Below are 19,610 nucleotides of genomic sequence, written 5' to 3'. Positions count from 1 at the left end.
TACTCTTTTTCCCTTCACTTGAAAGCTAATCCATTGCTTTAGGTTTCTTCTTATGACAGCTAGTTGTATTACAGAGGATTAGGGCTTCAAGTGAACTGTAACCAATGAGTCATAAGGGGAAAATACAGTTGTATTTCCTAGTAAATAAATTTTAATTAAAATGAAGACAATATAAACGCCAAAATTATGACTGCAATTACAAGTATATTTGACTCTTCCAAATGTGACTCCCAAAGTGCTTGAATGTTTTGTTTTCTGTGAAATTCCTTACGTGGGTTTCATTCCATTTGGACATAAGAATAGAAATACTCTAACAAATAGTAGTAAGTGAACATTTCTGTTAGTAACGAGTTATGGCAGTGTTTACTCTTCCAGAGATGACTCATGTAAATTGTACATTTTTTTTAATGGAGTTACGATTTTTGTCATAGATGCATATGAAGTTTATAATCATCCTAACTTTATTCTTGCTTAGGTATGACTAGCCATCCTACTAAATTATATTTTTAGACTTGTTTCCTAAGGAAATGAAGCTTACACTAGTCATGCTGTCGCAGTCAGCTGTCATCGTCCGTCCATCTGTCCGCCCTTGATAACTCAGCCAATTTTAAGGAAACTCGTCAGACTGGCAGAGATAAACTAACTAGTTTTCTCCAACTCATTGCCTGGGAGGGTCATTGCTGGTGTTCCCCACTGGAGGAGAAGCCAGAGTGATCCCAGCTCTTTGTTCAATCCAGGCAGGGCTGAAAGGCAGCGGGGAGCCAGGCACCACGCTTGGCTGGCCACCCCAACGAAGGTAGGGAGGGCAACGCCAGGGGAGATGGGGTAAACTTTGAGGGCAGTTTGGAGATGGCAATGAGGGAGCTGGAGGTACGAGAAGGACCTGGGGTTGCAAAGACAGTCATATGGTAAGGGGGCCTTTTGTGGATCCTGCAGGAGATGGGGGAGGCAGAGGAGGAGTAGTGCAGCAGGAGGTGCAAGGAGAAAAACAGGAACAGATTTCCTTCGTTCTGCTCGTGGAACAACTTGTTTCCTCTTCTGTCAGACACAGTTATGAATGTTGTAACCTCGCAGAAAAAAATGAGTGTTAGATAATGCTGTGTATGCCTTTCGCTGTGCTTGGCTGCAGATGGATCTCTGCGTAGTTAGTTACTTTGGTCAAACCAGCTGGAAACACAGTCTTTGGTGCACATTGCTGCTATTGCAAAAGGCTAATCATTACCATGCTATCAGCCTTAAAAAGTTTGGTTACGTTAAATGTTAAGCTTAAACTGAAGACCTCTGACTGCCTTTTATTGATAAAGAAAAAAGTGAAGGTTCTGATCCCCCCTTCCCCCCATGTTTTTACAGTTTGTGTTGAATGGGGAGGGTAGAAATAAACATTTAAAATGTCAGACGCAGGATTGGAAGGTTTGTAGAAAAAGATGCAACTTATGAAACTCCAAGTGAAAGAAAGTGTTTGGATGATAACCTTTTGGCAGATGTTTAGACACCTTCATCAGACTACAGGAATTTTTTTTAGACATTTGTTTCTTTCACCTGTTTATCAACAATTTTTTTGCTAGATACTTCAGTTTATGGCATTATCTTATCCCACTATATCCCCATATCTCACAGGTGTCTCTCTGCTCTGATTTTCAATTAGTTTTCTCCTGGCCAGCTACTTCATCATTGGCTGTTTTATTTTATTGTATTAGTTCTCCTGCTGTAATTCCAAGAAGCGGTACTGCATATTTCCATTTACAAAGCACATGAAAACCCTAAGATTTAATCTGGAAGGTTCAGTCTCAGTGTAGGGCTTCATGTAGAGAGAATCTATTGAAGTACAGTTGCTTGTTTTCCATGAAGTTGCTTGTTTTCCATGAAGTTGTAACAAGTAATTTCCCCCCTTTCTTAACAGAACAACCCTTAAGTTGTGTTTGTTTATATCACCCTAATTTAATGCTCCTTAGTTCTGATACATCCTTGTCTTTTAGTTGAAAATGATCTCTAAACTGATGAAAATTTCCAGTCTTGGCAGGCATCAGAGCCTGGCCAGCTTCCGATTAGTGCTTGCTTGGACGCTCTTTTCCTGCGATTGTCTCCTCTAGTACAATAAGCCGCTCTCCCTCGTTTTGCCTGAAAGTGCAGCCACCAGCTCTCGGCTGAAATGATGTCGTTAGAATGACATTAGGATGTAAGCAGGCTCCAGCAGGAAGCAAGGAGCCGCTGGGGAAGGTCAGGAAACACTTTAGGATCATCGGAATTTTCTGCAGTCTTCTGAGACCTTTAGACTGTATTAATTAATGTATTTAACCCTTCTAGTTAGCAATCCCTGTGTGGTTACGTGTGCGCTGTTTGTCTGTGCTCTACAGCTAACCCCATGAAATAGTTTCGCACCAAACAAACATATTTGAAGATACTCATTGTATATGCATGTACATTTATACGTATATATATTTTTTAAAAAAGAACATGCTTTTCAGCAGGAGAGTGGCCAGATTAAATAGTTCTGAGTTATTAAAAATGAAATAGCATGCACCTTCTTCTATCAGATCATTTGAAGAAACAAAAGCAAAGTCTTATTTATATGTTTTCCCCCCATTCAATCTGCCATAATCAGCACGTACTCGTTGTGTCTCAAGTGAATCTCTCGCCTGCCAGCAAGGCTCTAGGAGCATGGAGATAAGTAGAAGAGCTCCTTTTTCTGTGTTGGTTTTTGCTTTCTCTCCCCTGCGTGATATTTTGGGTTTTGCTTCGTTTGTGCTATATTGAGGCTTCATCTTTTGTTTTCTCTTCAGAACTTTTATAAGTGAATTTCACAAGAAAGGGCTACTTGTTCATTTTACCTTTCTGTTTATATATAAGCTTAAGCAGTCCTTGCTGCAAAAGTTTGAAAAGTACACCAAGTGTAATGTGCAGGTTTTCTTCCATGTTTTCTTCCACAGACGTTAGCGTGGTTCCTCTAATTAAGAAAAAAAAAAAGTTATGCATTTAATGTTGTTGTTGTTTCTTCTCTGCGTTGTATTTCATGCTATAATTAAAGCCATGACAGTACATCAGAATTTACAGATTATAGGGGAACGTATGCAAATGGTCTTCCTCACCGTCAGGTTTATGCTTTTATGGTACGTGATGAAATGTAGATGAAAGGGGTGTGGATTTCAAAAAGGGGCTTGCAGTTGGAAGGAGTTGCAGCTGTAGCTGCCTGGGGACGGAAGAATGAAGAGAGCAAAATGTAATCTGCAGAGAAATTTAAGCTTTTATTGCCATGCTAGTTTATTTTTGTAGACTTTCTTTCATGTTTTGCTTAAACCAAATTAAAGTCATCACTGAAATTAAAAGGCATGATCATTTGGCTGGAGTTTTAAGAGACATAACAGCAAGCTATGCAACCATTCCAGTGATTAGCTGTTCTCATGGTGAAGAAACCACTGTTTTTAAGTGCGCTAAAACTCTGGTACTTCTGGGAATGCAAGAGAGCTGTTATAATGCAAATTGAACCTTACTTAATGGTGCATCAGCTGGATGTTAAAGATAATCTCTTAAAGGTGGTGTTTCCTGACTATGTAGTGTTACAGAAGAGATCTTCATTTAACAGTTTTATTAGAGACAGAGGAGCGTGTCATCAAATCCAGCGTTTTCAGTCTGGGGACAAACATTCCAAGTGACCACTTTGTGTTTCTCTCTTTAACAGGTTTGGGAAAAACCAAGAGAAAGACGAGCGCACGAGACGCCTCACCCACTCCTAGCACGGACGCAGAATACCCATCCAACGGCAGCAGCGCTGACCGGATTTACGATCTTAACATTCCAGCCTACGTGAAATTTGCCTATGTTGCGGAGAGGGAGGATGAACTGTCCCTCGTTAAAGGATCCCGAGTAATTGTCATGGAGAAGTGCAGTGACGGCTGGTGGAGAGGTAGCTACAATGGACAGATTGGCTGGTTTCCTTCGAACTATGTGGTAGAGGAGGTCGAGGAGGCAACTGCAGATTCACCCAGCTTCCTCAGCTTAAGGAAAGGCGCTTCCATGAGTAACGGCCAGGGCACCAAAGTACTCCACGTTGTTCAGACACTGTATCCGTTCAGCTCCGTCACTGAAGAAGAGCTCAATTTTGAAAAAGGGGAGACGATGGAAGTCATTGAAAAGCCAGAAAATGACCCAGAATGGTGGAAATGTAAAAATTCCAGAGGGCAAATTGGTCTTGTTCCTAAAAACTATGTAGTAATCATTAGCGATGGTCCTACCATTAACACTTCCCATCCGCCTCAGATAAGCTACACGGGACCATCATCTACCGGACGGTTTGCTGGAAGAGAGTGGTATTATGGGAATGTCACCCGACACCAAGCAGAATGTGCCCTGAACGAACGGGGAGTGGAAGGAGATTTCCTTGTTAGAGATAGTGAATCTTCGGTAAGTGGTACTCAGCCCGGCAGGCTTTGTAATACCCGATGCTTGGGTTAGCAAGCATGACAGCTAATAGCTTCCCTATCTGTAGTAAAGGGCTTTTCACCCTTCAAGAAGAAGCAAGGCTGTGGCGTTGCCAACCCATATGCTTACTGGTTGTGAGAATTGGTATGGTTCTGAAATGCAGTGACATTTACACTGAAATTTGACAGCTGCGGTCTGTATCATCCAGGGTTTCTTAATTAGTGGGCGAGTAACCGAACATTTCAGGCTTCAGTTCGACTTTTCATGTGTTCCTCATGTGCAATCCTCCTCAAACTTACAGTGCTATGAGATAAAATAATTCTTGTGAATTGCAAATTTGGTCATTAATTTGATTTTCAAGCTAATTTCAAATGGGATCTTTGCATTGGACAATTTCATTCTGCCTTCAATTGAATAATAGCATAGGTTCTTTAAACTATTGGTTAAAATCCCATTTTAATGTATTTCTGCTCTACTTAGATTACTTAGGTTGTAATAAGGTAAAGTTATTATTGTACTAACTGTTAAGATTATGATACACAACAGAGAGGCTCAAGTCAGCAGATCATATGCTTTGTAAATTGAGCCTTGATGACATCAGAGGGATATGAGTAATGCTGATTAGGGATCATTGTAATTCTGAAAGTTCAAATTTAAAATTACACTGAAAGGCCTTTCATGTATGCTGAGGCCAGAGAATTCATGCTTAAAGCACTCAAAATTTAATTATCCCTTGACTGTGATTTTTTTAAAAGGTGAAAGATTTTAATAATTCCCTAATACATCTTTCAAAAGCTACAAAATAAAAAAACAAATCTGAATTTGTGATTAGGGCTTTTCCGCATTTATTGTTTCAATCGTGGGGCTGTTCCATGAAGACAAACTCTTCTTTAGTAGATGTTTCCATCTAAGTATTCGTTGCTTCACGTACAAAAATTCAAAATTAATATAGTTATATTAGTTCAGTCTTCTAATTTAAGCATACAATAAATACTACTAAAATAAGTATACCTTATGCAGCTATGGGCATTTTAATGTAACGATACTAAAATTTGTGATTGGCTGGTATGTTGGTTGTGGGCGAGTGAGAAGAACAGAGGATTCTAGTGGCAGCAGAACAACAGCTGAAAGACAAGGCAATTGTTAACTCTGTAGGGTTTTCTAAATCCAAATTAAACTTTGCTTTCTAATTTTTGGAAAACATTACTAATTTATTATTATTACTGAAGTTAGGACTCTTGCTATTCCCTGAAATTTTTACATCATGTATAATGTTATTGACAAAGTACAATTCTGTAACTGGATACAGTATTGTCTGATGAAATTTCGGGCATCTTTCCTACCTGCAGTAGACATGGTAGCTGTCAAACTACCCTTTCTTGGAAGCTCTGTGTCACCGAGTTCCTATTTCTGCTATTAGTTAACTGTCATCACTAAATGAAGGCAAATGCAAATAAACCAGAAGAGAACAGGAAAGAAAAATAGAGATTAAATAAACATAAACCAAAGGAGAACAGGAAGAAAAATAGAAATTTAGAAAACATGAGTGACTGACACAGGCTGAGAGGAATCAAATTTGTTTAGTCAACAGAAGAAAAGACTGAGGTGGGGCATACAGTCTTCTAAAATGTAGAAAGCCACTAGGAGATTATGGTAATCATTAAATTACAGTAGTTCAGTTGTTTCTTCAAGGTAGCCTCCTGTCTGACAGGGACAGGCGGGTATACTGGATGTGGTGTACCCTTGGTGTGTCTGTCCAGCAGGTAGAAGCTCACTTTCAGATCTGGATGTTGCGTTTTGGGTTATCCTGAGACAGTAGCTATTAATTTTCTTCTGTCTTTTGGGAAAGTGCCAGAAGGACAGTTTGAAAATGAATACATTACTTAAAATACAAAAATGGGCAACCATTTCTCAGTGCACGCCATGTCACAGTGACCACCGTGCTGCAGCTCATTTCTTTGCTACTAAGAGTCAACCTCTTGAGTAAACAAATTTCCTCGAAAGGACACAGTAACCTTTTAATTTATTATGACATCATAGCACTAAACATACTTGTATTCAAAGCAGTTTCAAATTTGCTGCCTGCATTGTTGCTGGGGAAATTGTTGCTTGTGGAGCACAAAAAGATTCATTCAGAATGTGGTCTTGAAGTTGTTTCCAGCATCTAATGCTTACTGGAATCCCAGAAAATTTACTCAATTCATATTACAGCAAGGTTTTTTTGCACACACGCAAAAAAAAAATGTGCTGAACTGAGGAACTTATAGTTGGGGTTTGGTTTTTTTTTTTTCTAATCTTGATCTGGTCTTGCAGATCCTGTGTTTGGGGTTTTTTTGAGCAGTGAGGAAGGCTGTAGTTATACATATGAATGCCTCTTTTGTCTTAGTACTACTAGAGAGTTTTATTTTTTATTAGGTTTAAAGAAATATTTTACTACCTCTCAAACTTTTGTCTGCCCTAATCTTTATATATCATAACATCATATAATTTGTTTATGCATGTGAACTCTAAAAGCATTGGTGATGGGGTGTTGGTTGTTTTGGTTTTTCCTGAAGTGCCGGGAGTGATATAATAAGCAAATGGGCATACTTGATAGCATTGGGAAAAAGATTACAAAAGATCTATGTCAAGCTTATTTTGTATGGAACAAAAAACGAATTTAGAAATAGCTCTTAAATTTTTGACGGTTGATGCGTTTCACACGTGTGAGTACAAAGGCTGTTCATGCTGCGGCTAAAAGTCACCAGGAGTGTCCGCAGGATCAGAGCGAAAGATCTTGATTAGAGAGACCAGACTGAACAGAGTGAAGTTGTCGGCTCTCCGCTTCGCTCACCTTTCCACCGGACCAGCACTTCCCATTATGAACCCACCTATTAAAGCTGTGGATGCAGGGGTTATTCCTTTCTAAAAAGGCCCCGTAGATAAAACTGTGAGTCATCCTGCTAATCTTGTGCCTGATTTTTGACCTCTTTTGGGGTTTTCTATAGCCTTCCATCACCATAGTTACGAAAAGTCGTATGTATAAAAGTTTTCCTTAGACTGCTTTGAGTTTGCTCTTGTTACCGAGATATGAAAAGCTGTACTTGGATAGATGAAGGTTTGCATTACTCTGTATTCACTTGATGAGACTGTCATGTTTTTCCATTTCAAATTTTAGTAGATGCAAGATTTTACAATATTTCTCTAGATTTAATTTACCAGATGTGTGTCTCACAGCTAGATTTCTTTAGCCAAAAATATTCTCCTCAGTTACGCTTAGATCTGAGGGATGCTGCTGTGGTGGAGAATATCCTGAGATGAACTCTGTAAGGTAGCTAGGAGCCTGATTATCTTAATTACAAAATACTATTATTAGAGCCATAAACTTGTTTGAACCATTTAAGCCCATAGTTTATGTAACAGGCATGGTTACGTACTGATAACATTTTTGCCAGTTCTGTTATATCTAGGTAATGTCACCTTAGTTTTGGAGATGTAAAGGAGGAGACTGAAGTGGAACATACCTAGTTAGAAATACTGCTTGATCTGTTCTTTCTGTTGCAGGCTGCTCAGTAGATTAAAAACTGAAGTTTATTGTCTCGTTTAAGTAGCACTCCTGAAAAATAATGCAGATTTAATCTATGCAGTCTCTGTACAGCCACTTCTTATCCTTTTTGAGTTGCAGACTCTTTAGCAGTCAGATTTTTGTTAGCTCTGTGTAGTACCTAACACAAGACAAACAAGTCTTGGCTGACACCGTTGGCCTGGGCTGGGTAGGTGATCATCATGCTTTGGAGATCTAAGATTCCACTGGGGAGAGAAGCAAATTTGGAAGGAAGAGGGGGTTTTGTTCAGATTCACCCCAGGAAACAAGTGTGCTTGCTAGTGTTGTAGCTAACAGGAAGCAGTTATAGGCTGTGGCCGGTGATGAGGGAGGGCAACCACACCACAACTCCAGCTTCTGAGCAGACTGCAGACACCCTTAGACCTCAGCAGAAGCTTCTGTCAGGACCTGCAGTCCCCTTGTACTCCACTGCACAGGGGTGCGAAACTGGGGATAAGACAGACACCACTGCTTCATAGCCCTGTGACTTCTTCCCATGAAGCAGAAAAGATGTTATTTTTCTCAAACCAGTTTTGTTTGTGAGCAGGAATGAGCTATGCAAATTTTTGTACCATTCCAGGAGCAATTATTCACTAGGAAGTAATGGCTACCTTCTGCTAATAGTGTCACAGCTATCAAATTATAGTAACTGATCCTAAATGGTGTTGCAGGGTATTGTATTAAGATGATACTAAGGATTGTAGGTGCAACTATATTTGTGTCAGTCCTTTGAGATCGCATTTAGCTTCAGTGCTCTTTGTCCAGCAGTAGTGATAGCGGAAGGAGGAGGCACAGGTTGAGAGCTTTTATACTTTTTGAGGTGCTAATTCTGTAGCGTTCAGGGTGTCCCATGTTTTCCTGGGGTTTTGATCCTACAAGTGTTGGATAGAAGCAATGAAATGTGGCAACTGTTCAAACAGTGAAGTGTTTGTCATGTTCTGTGATGTGCTGTGATTGATGAGTAGAGTGGAGAAGAGGAGAAAGTTTATCTTTAAAAACAGGCTTAAGGAAATAGTGGTTTATTTTAAATGGAAGAACAGAAATCTTATTAGAACTGTATTTGAAGATCGATGGAGCTAATTCATGTTTCTGACCAGTGTAACGTTGATTTTGGAACATGGTGAACCATTACATAGAGAGGAAGGGTATTTGTTTATATCTAAACAAGGTGGAAGGGGTAGAAAAAGGAATTTTTAACCTTCCCCTGTGGTTCTTTCCAGCGTGACCTTAGACATTTGAGCTATGGCTTGTTTTTTGTTTATGGTTAGTTGTTTTTTGGGTTTTTTTGGATGGGTGTCTGAGTAGGAGGAGAAGTGAGGGGAAAACCTGGGTATGGAAATGGAAATGAAAAGGCTCACAGATGGGAGCATGAAGGGTCTAGAATAGTCTGGAGAATGAGTGTGTCTTCCATGGAGGGAAGGGTATTCCCAGGCACGGGGGTGGGGTGAGGGAACAGCTACAAGATGAGTAAAAGGCTTTCAGAGGAAGTTATTTTTCCCAACATTGCCATTCATGATAGAATTGTCTTGTTTCATTCTTAAATTCATTCTTCATTCTTAAATGAAGATTGTAAAGAGGGAACCTTCTTTCCTGCTTTCTCTTGTTTTCCCTTATATCGCTTTATACCTTGTCTTCATGATAAAGTTTTCCATCTTTTTTTGAAAAGACAGTGAAGTTCCTGAACAAAGTTGTAAAATTAAAGGAACATCTTCCTGCCTGTTGTCTTCCACATGCTGTAGGCATCACCTAGTCTATGGTCATCTTAGTCATAAGCAGGAGTTAAAATAAAGGAATCTGAAACTATTCAAAGAAATACTACACCTGGACTGAAAAGCTGCAGATGCATAATAACTAATCCTCAATTTTCTGATTTAGGAATTGATTTATCTTCATCTTTAGGTCTTCTCAATTATGACAGTACAGAACTATTCACAGGTTCCCTGCTGTGAAGCTGTGCTCTGTAATTCTGTCGCAGAATCATCAACTCCTCTGTAGATTTCAGGGGTTAAAGCTTACTTCTGATGTGCCTTTATTCAGTGTATATGAGGCTTTTATTCGTGGAGAAGTTAGTGTGCAAACATCCAAATGTAGCAATTAATTTAAGAGGGAGAAGGGAGAAAAATTGGCCAGCAGTTGAAACAAAATAGCTTAAACAGTAAATAAAATAAACAGACTTGGAGCAAATCCAAGGAGGACAGCAGGGAACCAATTCAAGCTGCATCGAACCAGCACACTTTGAAATGGTAATGTTAAGAGCAGTAGTTTATCTAGAGGGGCTTTTTTTAATAGTCTTTTTAACCATATTGCATGTTTGTTAGAGTAGGAAAGAACCAAAATAAAAACAAATGCAAGTCCAGTTGCCTTTGCTGTTTGTTCTTGTGTCCTGTAGAAGTTACTACACTGAGGCCAATAAAGGGTTTCAGAATTTTTGCAACAGCTGTTCGAGCTCTTCCATCTCTTTGCACCGGATGGTGGCTCTCAAAAGAGTTAGATCAGCCTTTCCGCTATTTTTTTTAAATGAAATCAGATCACGAAAAGAATAAACTTTGTAACATATATGCTGGAGAAAATAAGCGATAATAATGTCTTCAATTTATGCATCAATCTAATTAGCAGCTCTGAGGCTGGGAAGAATGTTCAGGAGAATGTTCATTCATTAAAGTTATAATTAAAATGGCAGGAAGAGTATTGTGTAGACCACTTCACAAAGATCTAAGTCTGGCCAGTGCCTGGGACATAGGACAGTAGGTCAGAGGTCTAAGACCTATTCCAGCACCTCTCTGTGTGTCATTATCTTTAGACAAGAAAGGATGCGCTAATCATTCTTAGCAAGTATAAGGAGCTTTGAAAACTCGTAATTTTGACATGCTGAAAACAATTGTGCTTTGTCAGAAAACACTAAAAGTTTGTTAAGTGCAAAGTGATTCTTTCACTTGTTTTTTAAACCTTTGTCATAACATTTTTTCCTGTTGTTAAAACAAATGTGTTCGGTTCAGATTATGAACTTTCCATTTGTAAGCTCTTCTATTTTAAATGAGGGCCCTTTGGTTGCTGGTTTTCACTCAGCGTAGGCATTGCCCGTGGAAGCACCAGAACTTAGTCGACAACGCTTGCTCTTGTTTTTCGATCTGAAGCAACCAGTCTGTAAGTGCTCCCCTCAACGTGGTCGTCCTTGAAGAGACCTTATAGACCTGCCTGGTAGCTTATGTTTAGAGCACAGAGATCAGCTGCATTAAATTTCCCTTCCATGAGCCCAGCGTCTCAGAGCTTCTGCAGAGCTTGGTTTGTGCAGGCCCGTGCTTTGTTACCATTTAATGGCTGCTGTGTAGGGCTGTGGAGATGCCCATTGCAACAGGTCCTAGGCCTGTGGGGTTACGGCTGCTGGAGGGTTTGTCCACACAATGGTCAAGGTCTTGACCACAGCACAATGTTGGTACGACCAGGTTAGTTTTAACCCAGCAGGGTAGGTGCTGGAAACAGGTTAGTCTTGTTGTGAGCTCTGTGCCAGCTTGTTTGTGATGCTCCTGAGGCAAGGGTTTAATATCACACCTAGCTGGCGTAACACAGCAGTTTTCAAACTTGGAGGTAAGGATAGATGACCGGGCATGAAACATACCTTGGGTGGAGCATTGGGAACCCCAAAGGTACACTATTGGATATTTCTTTGCAACCCTCTCCAGTCCTCTCCTCTTGGCAGTCACAGGGGGTGTTGCGTGTGTTTTAAGCCAGTGGATTTGGAGCAACTTGATGCCTGAAGCTGCCTTACTGCCAGAGCCTGCACTGACCCAGCCAAGGCACGGGTGGCACCAGGTTACAGATGGAAGAAGCAATTCTCCTATGGATGTTATGTAAAATAATTTTTAAAGAAGTGGTCCTTGTGGATCTGGAATATGTAGTGTCTTGGGATAGAAGAGTCCAGAGGTGTGGGGAGCTAGCTCCTGGCTTGAGCAGCGCAGGAGAGGAAGAGCTGCTGCTCAAAGCTGAGGTGCAAGCCTGAGGAGTTGGGCCAGAGCCAGATCAACAGGCACGGCAGGAGCTTTGTTTGCTCTGAGCAGGGTGGACGGAGTAGGAATGGAAGGCAGAGAGGGCATTGGTACTAAAACAGGTGAGGGGGAGATGCAAGGGACGAGATTTTGGGATAGGCAGAACACGGTGTATGTGTGGGGCAGAGACTCACATCATTGCAGGAAAAGAAAAAAGACAGTGTGCCTGATAAAATGCTGACCTTCAGCTTACTTGGGTGCATACTCAGGTGTGTACCTGACCACCCAAACGTGGTGTAGAGGACTCCGGAGGCTGCGGTTTCATGAACCGAAGCCTGGTGACAGCAGTAATGTCCGAGGGCTCCTGCTCCCCCCCGCTCCGTCCTCTGCTGTGCTGCAGCTGCGCTTGGGGTTGTTCGTAAGGTGATGCTGTGAACCAGATAGTCCCTTGTGGGTTCTGTTTAGCCTGGATGAGTTCAGGTTCTCAGCGCTAGCTTGACCAAAGCAGCAGCCAGCTGTGGGGGAAGACCGAGGGACTGCAGGAAAGCTGTGTCTGAAATTGGCACATGCCTTCAATGGTTTCTGCCTGAAGCCATGCCTTCAGCGGGCAGAGACCCTGCAGCAGGACCTCCAGAGTCGCATCAGGCATTACTTATCTCCATTAAATACTTGCTACAAACTCTGCTGTGTGCTTTTTTTTTTTCTCCATTTTCCTGCTGGCTGGCAACACCCACCTCCAGCCACCTCTCACAGGGCGAAGCGTACTCCCATCTCTAGGGCCAGCCAGCGGCGGTCAATGGCTAGAGATGGAGTTCAGCCAGAAGTGAGGGACAGTGTGTCCTTTCTACCCTCCTATGGCAGCGTGTGGTGCAGAAAGCCAAGTGGTCTCGTCCCGGCTTTTTGGAGGACAGCACTGTCTTCGTTAAAGCCACGGATTGCCAAAACGAAGAGATTTATCATGTAAAATTGTTCTGTCGTGAATAACTTAATTAGTGCTCAAATTTTGTCTTTTGTGGGCGGTGGTTTGATGGTGAGATTTGTACTGTGTTTTTATTCTATGGCTTTATCTTTTTTAACAAAAAAGGTGTACTCAATAGGAGAAATTATTCCCCATACATGTGGTAATGAAGATAAAAGGTGCATGTGTCTTGGTCTTTTGCAATGCAAAGCAAGAACGGCCCTCTAGTGGTCACGGCTCTAAAAAAAGCGATATGGGGATTTTTCTTCATCTCGCCCAACTAATATTGCGATAATTGCTTTCTCCAGGACTCTCTAGCAAGGAAACCATACATGATGAAAGTTTTTCCCTTCTCCTTGACATTCTCGTGCTTCTAGATTGAGTAACTAAGATAATATTTGCAATTTAGTCATGTAATTGGCAACTTCAGACTGTGCATCTGGGGAGCTTTCACTTAACTGACTTAACTGTGCATGTTAATAATGATGGCAATTATTTATTGAATAATAGGCTATTGGGTTTCTTAAGCAGCTAAAGCAGCGAGCTGTGGAACAAAGACTAGCATAAATTACCATCAACTGTATGACACAGTTTGTTCCTGAAACTACAAAATTACGCCTTCATTTTGTTCACTTTTATGTAATTCTTTTTTTTTTTTTCTTTTTAAATTCTTCTCAACAGCCCAGTGACTTCTCGGTATCTCTAAAGGCATCGGGGAAGAACAAACATTTCAAGGTGCAGCTCGTGGACAATGTCTATTGTATTGGGCAGCGTCGCTTTAATACTATGGATGAGTTGGTGGAACACTACAAAAAGGCTCCCATCTTCACCAGTGAACACGGGGAAAAGCTATATCTTGTGAAAGCACTTCAGTGACGTTGAAGATGGACTTGGCCGCCTGGGCCTCTTATAACTTACAAGCCTTAGGTCCTAAATTCACTTTTATAGAGCAGAGCAATATCTGAAGCAGGCTTAAGGAATAGGCTCTTTCTAAAGTGTTTGCTCTGTCGGTTGCTGTTTGTCCTTTTTTTTTTTTTTTTTTTTTTCTTTTTGTTTGTTTGCCTCTTTTTGTGTCCCAGTTCTGTTAATCTCCGACCACCTCTCTTCAGGTTGAGAGTTTCCCTTGGGTGGCCGTGGCGAGCACTCACCTTCCCGGCTGAGTTCAAAACTCCCCTCTCCTGTGTACGTTTACATAGTTAGCTCAGATCAAGGAGGGGCGTTTTCAATTCACACCAGTGTTAATCTGTTCAGATTGCTCACGCAGGCAGAACTCTCCGTTCAGAGACATCGGGCACAGTTTGAATGCACTGAAGCTGCAGCTACTTTTAAGTGAGAGAGAGAGAGAGAGTAGACATAACAGTTGTGGCTGTGAGTTCTGTAGCTATATCGCTTACCGAGTAGTATATTACAAAAACTCCTAGTTCCTAGAAGCACTCTTTACACTGTACTCTGCTATTACATTGCCTCTCTGACTCTTTGTAAAGAGTACACTAATTAAAAGCATTTTGTAATAGTACTTCTTCAACTACTATGGTAAGATTGTAGTAAAAGAAAACTATCTAGTGTATTTTGGTCTGTATTTGCAACAAAGAGAAATTTTATTTGAAAGTTGATTACTAGAGAAAGAATCATTGAATTGTAAAGGCTGAATGTTTTGGTAATCTACAACCAAATGTGCCATCCACATAATGCTTTTTCCTCTTGCCCTTCTGCTTGTTTGAATTAAACGATTATGTATTTAATTCTCAAAGTAATATGTATCTGTAGCTGATTGTTGACACTAATACAGAAGATTAATAAAAACTGATCTTGGGATGGGGTGGGGCGGGCTACCAACACTATATATATATTTGCTTTACGGAAAGAAATCTTCGGGTTTTACAGAGGATGGCGTGGTTGGTAGGAAGAGACACACAGAATGTTTATGAAGAAAATGCATTTTTCTCTTTTCTTTACATTTAAACTCCTTTATGGTTTAAATATACAGTCTTTAGATGGCACATTCCTGAGATTGAAGAAGGGATCGTGAGATCTCAAAAATCTTACATACTCAGTTTTTTGGATATTGTAATAAAAAAGGTATTATGTCATGATGGAGTACTGGATTTATCCTTGGGTGGTAGTCCTGGTGTTCCTTTAGCAAGGTGAAATAGAGTGAATTATGAATTTATTTGTCTTGGAATTTGTGTGGCCTAAAAAGAAAACCTCTGCGACTGCAGAGGACAGTTTGATATGAGGCAGTGTCTGATGAGCTCTGTGTTACTTCTTTCTGTGATAAGTAAGTCTGTTCATAGCTTTAAGGAAAACTTCAAGATGGAGCTGTTTCCTGGTACGTTTTTGCCGTTAAAACATGTTCCTTTCCTATTCTGTGTTTCAGCCAGTGGTAGCGCAACTACCTCTGTGCATAACTCCAACGTAGGTTAAGCAGCGCTGTCTGACTGGCTTTGGTGTAAATCATACCACTGCCAGGAGACCGCAAATGAATTGCAGTCCTGCGCAGACCCGAGAGGCAAGTAAAACTTTTGGAGTTCTACACGCGTACTATTTCCCCACCACTCTTGAAATCTTATTTCTGTAAGGTTCTCTGAATTGACAACTGTATTTGAATTAACAACTGTATTTTATTTCTGTACATGCATTAACTAAAAATTGGGCGGTGACCCTTCGGCTTGGTCCAGCTTAATGAAGGAAAGCAGTAATTCACGGCAATCCAGAACGGTCATGCATTATCCTGAAGAGCACCTACCCATGACTATCTTCTAAGATTGTAGAAGTTTTCCTTAGGAAGTTGGTGAGAAGTACCGGTTGTTTACAATCTACCTACAGAAGGACTCCACAGTGGGCTGCTTTTTAAACTTCATGAGTGAATTCTGCAGAGAATATAGGTTTTTGCCTTCTAATACCTATTTTTTTTCTGTAGGTGAATCTAAGCATGTACTGAGTATGGCAATGACATTAAGAAAGTCAACTATATGTTGTATGAGCGTTTTCAGGTTTGAGTGAATTGCTTTTCAGTCTCATTGACTCTGTAGTATTTGGAAAAATGATATATGGGAATGGTTTTCCTTTTCAGTAAACTGATTACTGCAATTACCCTTTCATGCCCCTTGTTCATTTTTCTGAAATGTTCCCTGTTCCAGGAGCCTTTGTATGCCTCTTGAAATCCTTTTTTCACTTTTTTTTTTATATTCCCTTTTAACAAGCTCTGTTAGTTCCTAACCCCTTTCTAGTCTTAGTATCTTAGAAAAAGCAAACAGACATACAAGTGAAGTTTTTACCATATGCTTTATATTTTAATGGATTTATCAAATCCTTTTTTTTTTCTTTTTTTTTATGTTACCTCATTCTCTGTCAACAGCTTCTGTGTATTGAGGTGTGAATTGTTCAAGTATTTTGGTTTGGAAGCAGTAGTTAATTTACGAGCCAACAGTGTGGACAACTAGCTTGAGTTATTTGTTTGGGTTTTTTTTGAAACAAGCCTCATCTTGTTTTTGCCCATGCTGTATTTAATCAACATGCGCTCCATTCAACAGGCTCATTAATAGTTCTTCAGTTGTTCCCATCTTTACTAATTGAAATAAGTTTCTGCAAGTTTTGCTGCCTTTTTGACCTCATTTGCTGGATTGGGCCTAAGCATTAGGCCCATAGTCTTCAGTACTAACTGCTTAATAAAGGGGCAGTAGACATGGATTTTATTTTTATTTTCCTATTTTATACATAGCTTTCTGTCACCCTTATTTTTTGACTACTTAAGGCCTCTTTGTTAAAGCTTGGGGTTGGGGATGTGTGTTCTTTTTTTAAGATGAGAGAAATTGTGGTGACCTGAGTTTATTCACCTGCAGTTTTCATTAAAGGCTCAAATAACTTCTGATGGAGTAGAAGTGGTGATCTTTCTTTATGGTATTCAGTCTGGCTTTTCCCATCGTACCTGGATCATATAGGTGCGTAAGTTGTACTTTTATATATTAATCCTGTAGATATTCTTGCCTTGCTGGTGTTTACGTAGGTATGTGAAAGAGTTGTCTGAATCCATAGCAGTTGCTGTACTTTCCAGGCAGTGGTAGGAATTTGAGATCCGTGTCTTCACTTCTAGCTGCAGGAGCTTGTTGATGAGCTCCCTCTTCCAGTTGTCTCAACCGTTTGTGGTATCACCAAATAGCCCTACCTTGAGTAGGCACAAAAAGACAGTCAAAATCCTGTCACTTCTGAACTTATACGTCGTAGCCCATCTGTTCTGTAGCACTCCTCTTCTGAGGATCTTTTATTTAAAGGATGCTGTGGTAGCTGTTCTTCATAAATATCTACAGTGTAGTCCTTGGTCTCAGCTTTTATGCTCTTCAGTCTTATGAAAGTAGGCAAGTATGAGATGTTTTCTAAGGGGTGGGGAGACTAGTGTTACGCCAGCCACTCCGGAGTGGTGTATAGCTCCGTGCTAATTGGGAGCTGCTGCTCTTTGCGCAAGAGCCTACACTGTCACGCTACTGTTACTGATGGCGGTATTTGGCCAAAAACATTGGAAAGCTTCGAGGTTGACACTAATTTGCAGATAAATGCACGCAAGCCTCTGCACAGGTCCCAAACCAGGCAGCTGCTAACCAGATCCGAATTGGAAGAAGCATGAACCTACGGCATGGTGCCGAGTCTCAGCCTGAGCGCCTTGCAGAGAAGTATAGCAGGAACACTTAATGCAGCTGTGCACTGTTCCGCTGGTGTGGAGCACCTGTCAGCTAAATACTGCCCAGCTGGGTACCAGATAGCCGCAGCTGGCCTGAGGGTAGCCGCATGTTAGGTGGGGACAAATTATTAAAGGATTAATCTAAGAGTGAACCAAGAACATGCCAGGTAAACTCACGTGGGTCCACTGTATTGTAAAAGCTAAGGGTCTGCTTAGTCTTTGTTTTTGGGGAGAGATGTGCAGTTGGGTGATTAACATGAGTATGGACTATATGAATGGACGGTAAAGTCCCACTCTTGAATGATTCTGTTCAGTGTTCTCTATTCAGATATTTTTGTCTCATATATTTATATGAAATCCTAAAAGTTTACAGCTGTTCCTCCAACCTCTATTGTAGCTTTTCTGTATTGTAAAGTTTGCTGCCTGGTTTAATGCTTTCACTAAGAGGAAATAGAGATCTGCCACACTTAGAACCATGACTTTTGTTATAACACAAAGTTGAAGCACTTTTAAAATACCACTATACAATTTAACTTGTAAAAATAAGTCATGCTTTGCCTAAACTATAAATCAAAAACTAGAAAAGGTATCACACTTGTTTTGGATTAGATCTGGCAATTTACTTGGCAAAAGCTAAATAACTAGTAATTATTATATATACTAAATAACTAATAATAATAAATAAATAAATAACTGCAAGGACTTTCGTTCCGTCTTGGTCTTAAACTAGTTTAATTCAGTGATTTAGAGGTAAATGAGACAAGTACAATCTCCAGAATCTGAATCTGATGAGTTCTGTTTTCTTAATCTAGTGGGATGGGATGACTCATTTTTAAATGGGAACTTGTTAACGTATTTATACTGTGAAGGGTGTATTGCTAAAGTAACTCTCAGCTCTTAAAATGCACTAGAAACTGTGAACCTTTCTGTTCCTTTCTCTTCAGTACATCCAAAATTCAGTGCCTTTTTTTAAGGAGTTGAAAAGTGTAAACCATCAGTACACAGTCCTGAACCGTGTATAGATCACCTGGGCCACGTGTATGAGAGGTTTCAGAGTAAAAGGAGGATGCAGGTAAATGCTGCTGTTCGTTCACTAGTTGCTGCTGGGTGGAACAGGCTTTTAAGTAACAAGTAGATCAGTTGTGCAATGCTATTCTAGAAAGTATACTGCAATTGCAACCCGAACGTGCACCAACTTCAGCATATGATAACAGTGCCCAATACGTGTATGCACTTGTGCTAGTGTCTTGCAAAAGCAATGGCTTATTGGCTGTTCCTCTATTTTAGGTGGGTATTCAGCGGTTGGATATAGTTATAGTTTGTTGGAAAATCCAACACACACTGAATGGTTTTTTGAACCTAAATTGACTTAATGTGAAATATAACCTGTATATAGTATATTTAAAACTATATTTTCTGGTCCTTTGCATGCCTCTGAAACTCTATGCTACTGTTGTATTTTAAAATGCAAGTTTTTCTGGCATGTTCTTGGTGTTTCTTTTCTTGTTATAAAATAGATTGTCTCCCCTGTTGTTATTTGAAATTCCTACCCAAGCTCCTACGGAAGCTGACTAACAGAAGTGACACGTAACCATTGACAGATTAGACAAGTTTTTCAATGCATTTTCTTTCGTATGTGGTAATACTAAAAGTTTTAGGAGTGGGAGGTTTAAAAAAAGAAAGAAAGAAAAAAGAAGACTTTAACTTGACAGGTTATCTTCAGCAGTGGGAGTCCACAGTTATGAGGAAAAAGTAACAGGTAAGAAATGTTCTTTTCTGTTTTCTTAAGTGAATTTAGTTTGGAATTCAGCTTGATGTCATATGGCACTAGTGCGTGAAGTATCACAAAGGTTAACGAATACTGACTCGGTCCAGTTTAATGAAGAAATGGATGGATAAAATTGTTAATCTCAATGGCCTACTCTAGAAAATAGTAGTAATCTTCAAAAGGGGAGAACTGTGATTTTGGGGACTGTGGTGGTGGGGGGGGGGGGT

General features: G+C 40.3%; 1 protein-coding gene across 1 annotated transcript in view; it reads left to right on the top strand.

Moving 5' to 3' along the window:
- NCK2 (NCK adaptor protein 2) overlaps positions 1 to 15,033 on the top strand; it is an 88,113-nt gene extending 73,080 nt beyond the window's left edge. Inside the window, exons 4-5 of the mRNA XM_063338837.1 lie at positions 3,677 to 4,398; positions 13,622 to 15,033. Coding sequence (XP_063194907.1) covers positions 3,677 to 4,398; positions 13,622 to 13,816 — 917 coding nt within the window. The 3' untranslated portion in view covers positions 13,817 to 15,033. The remainder of the gene's footprint in view (positions 1 to 3,676; positions 4,399 to 13,621) is intronic.
- The last annotated feature ends 4,577 nt before the right edge of the window (positions 15,034 to 19,610 follow it).

This window comes from Chroicocephalus ridibundus, chromosome 1, assembly GCF_963924245.1.
Source record: "Chroicocephalus ridibundus chromosome 1, bChrRid1.1, whole genome shotgun sequence".
Lineage (NCBI taxonomy): Eukaryota > Metazoa > Chordata > Aves > Charadriiformes > Laridae > Chroicocephalus > Chroicocephalus ridibundus.
Note: the sequence above shows the minus strand (reverse complement) of the source record. Positions and strands in the feature narration are given on the sequence as shown.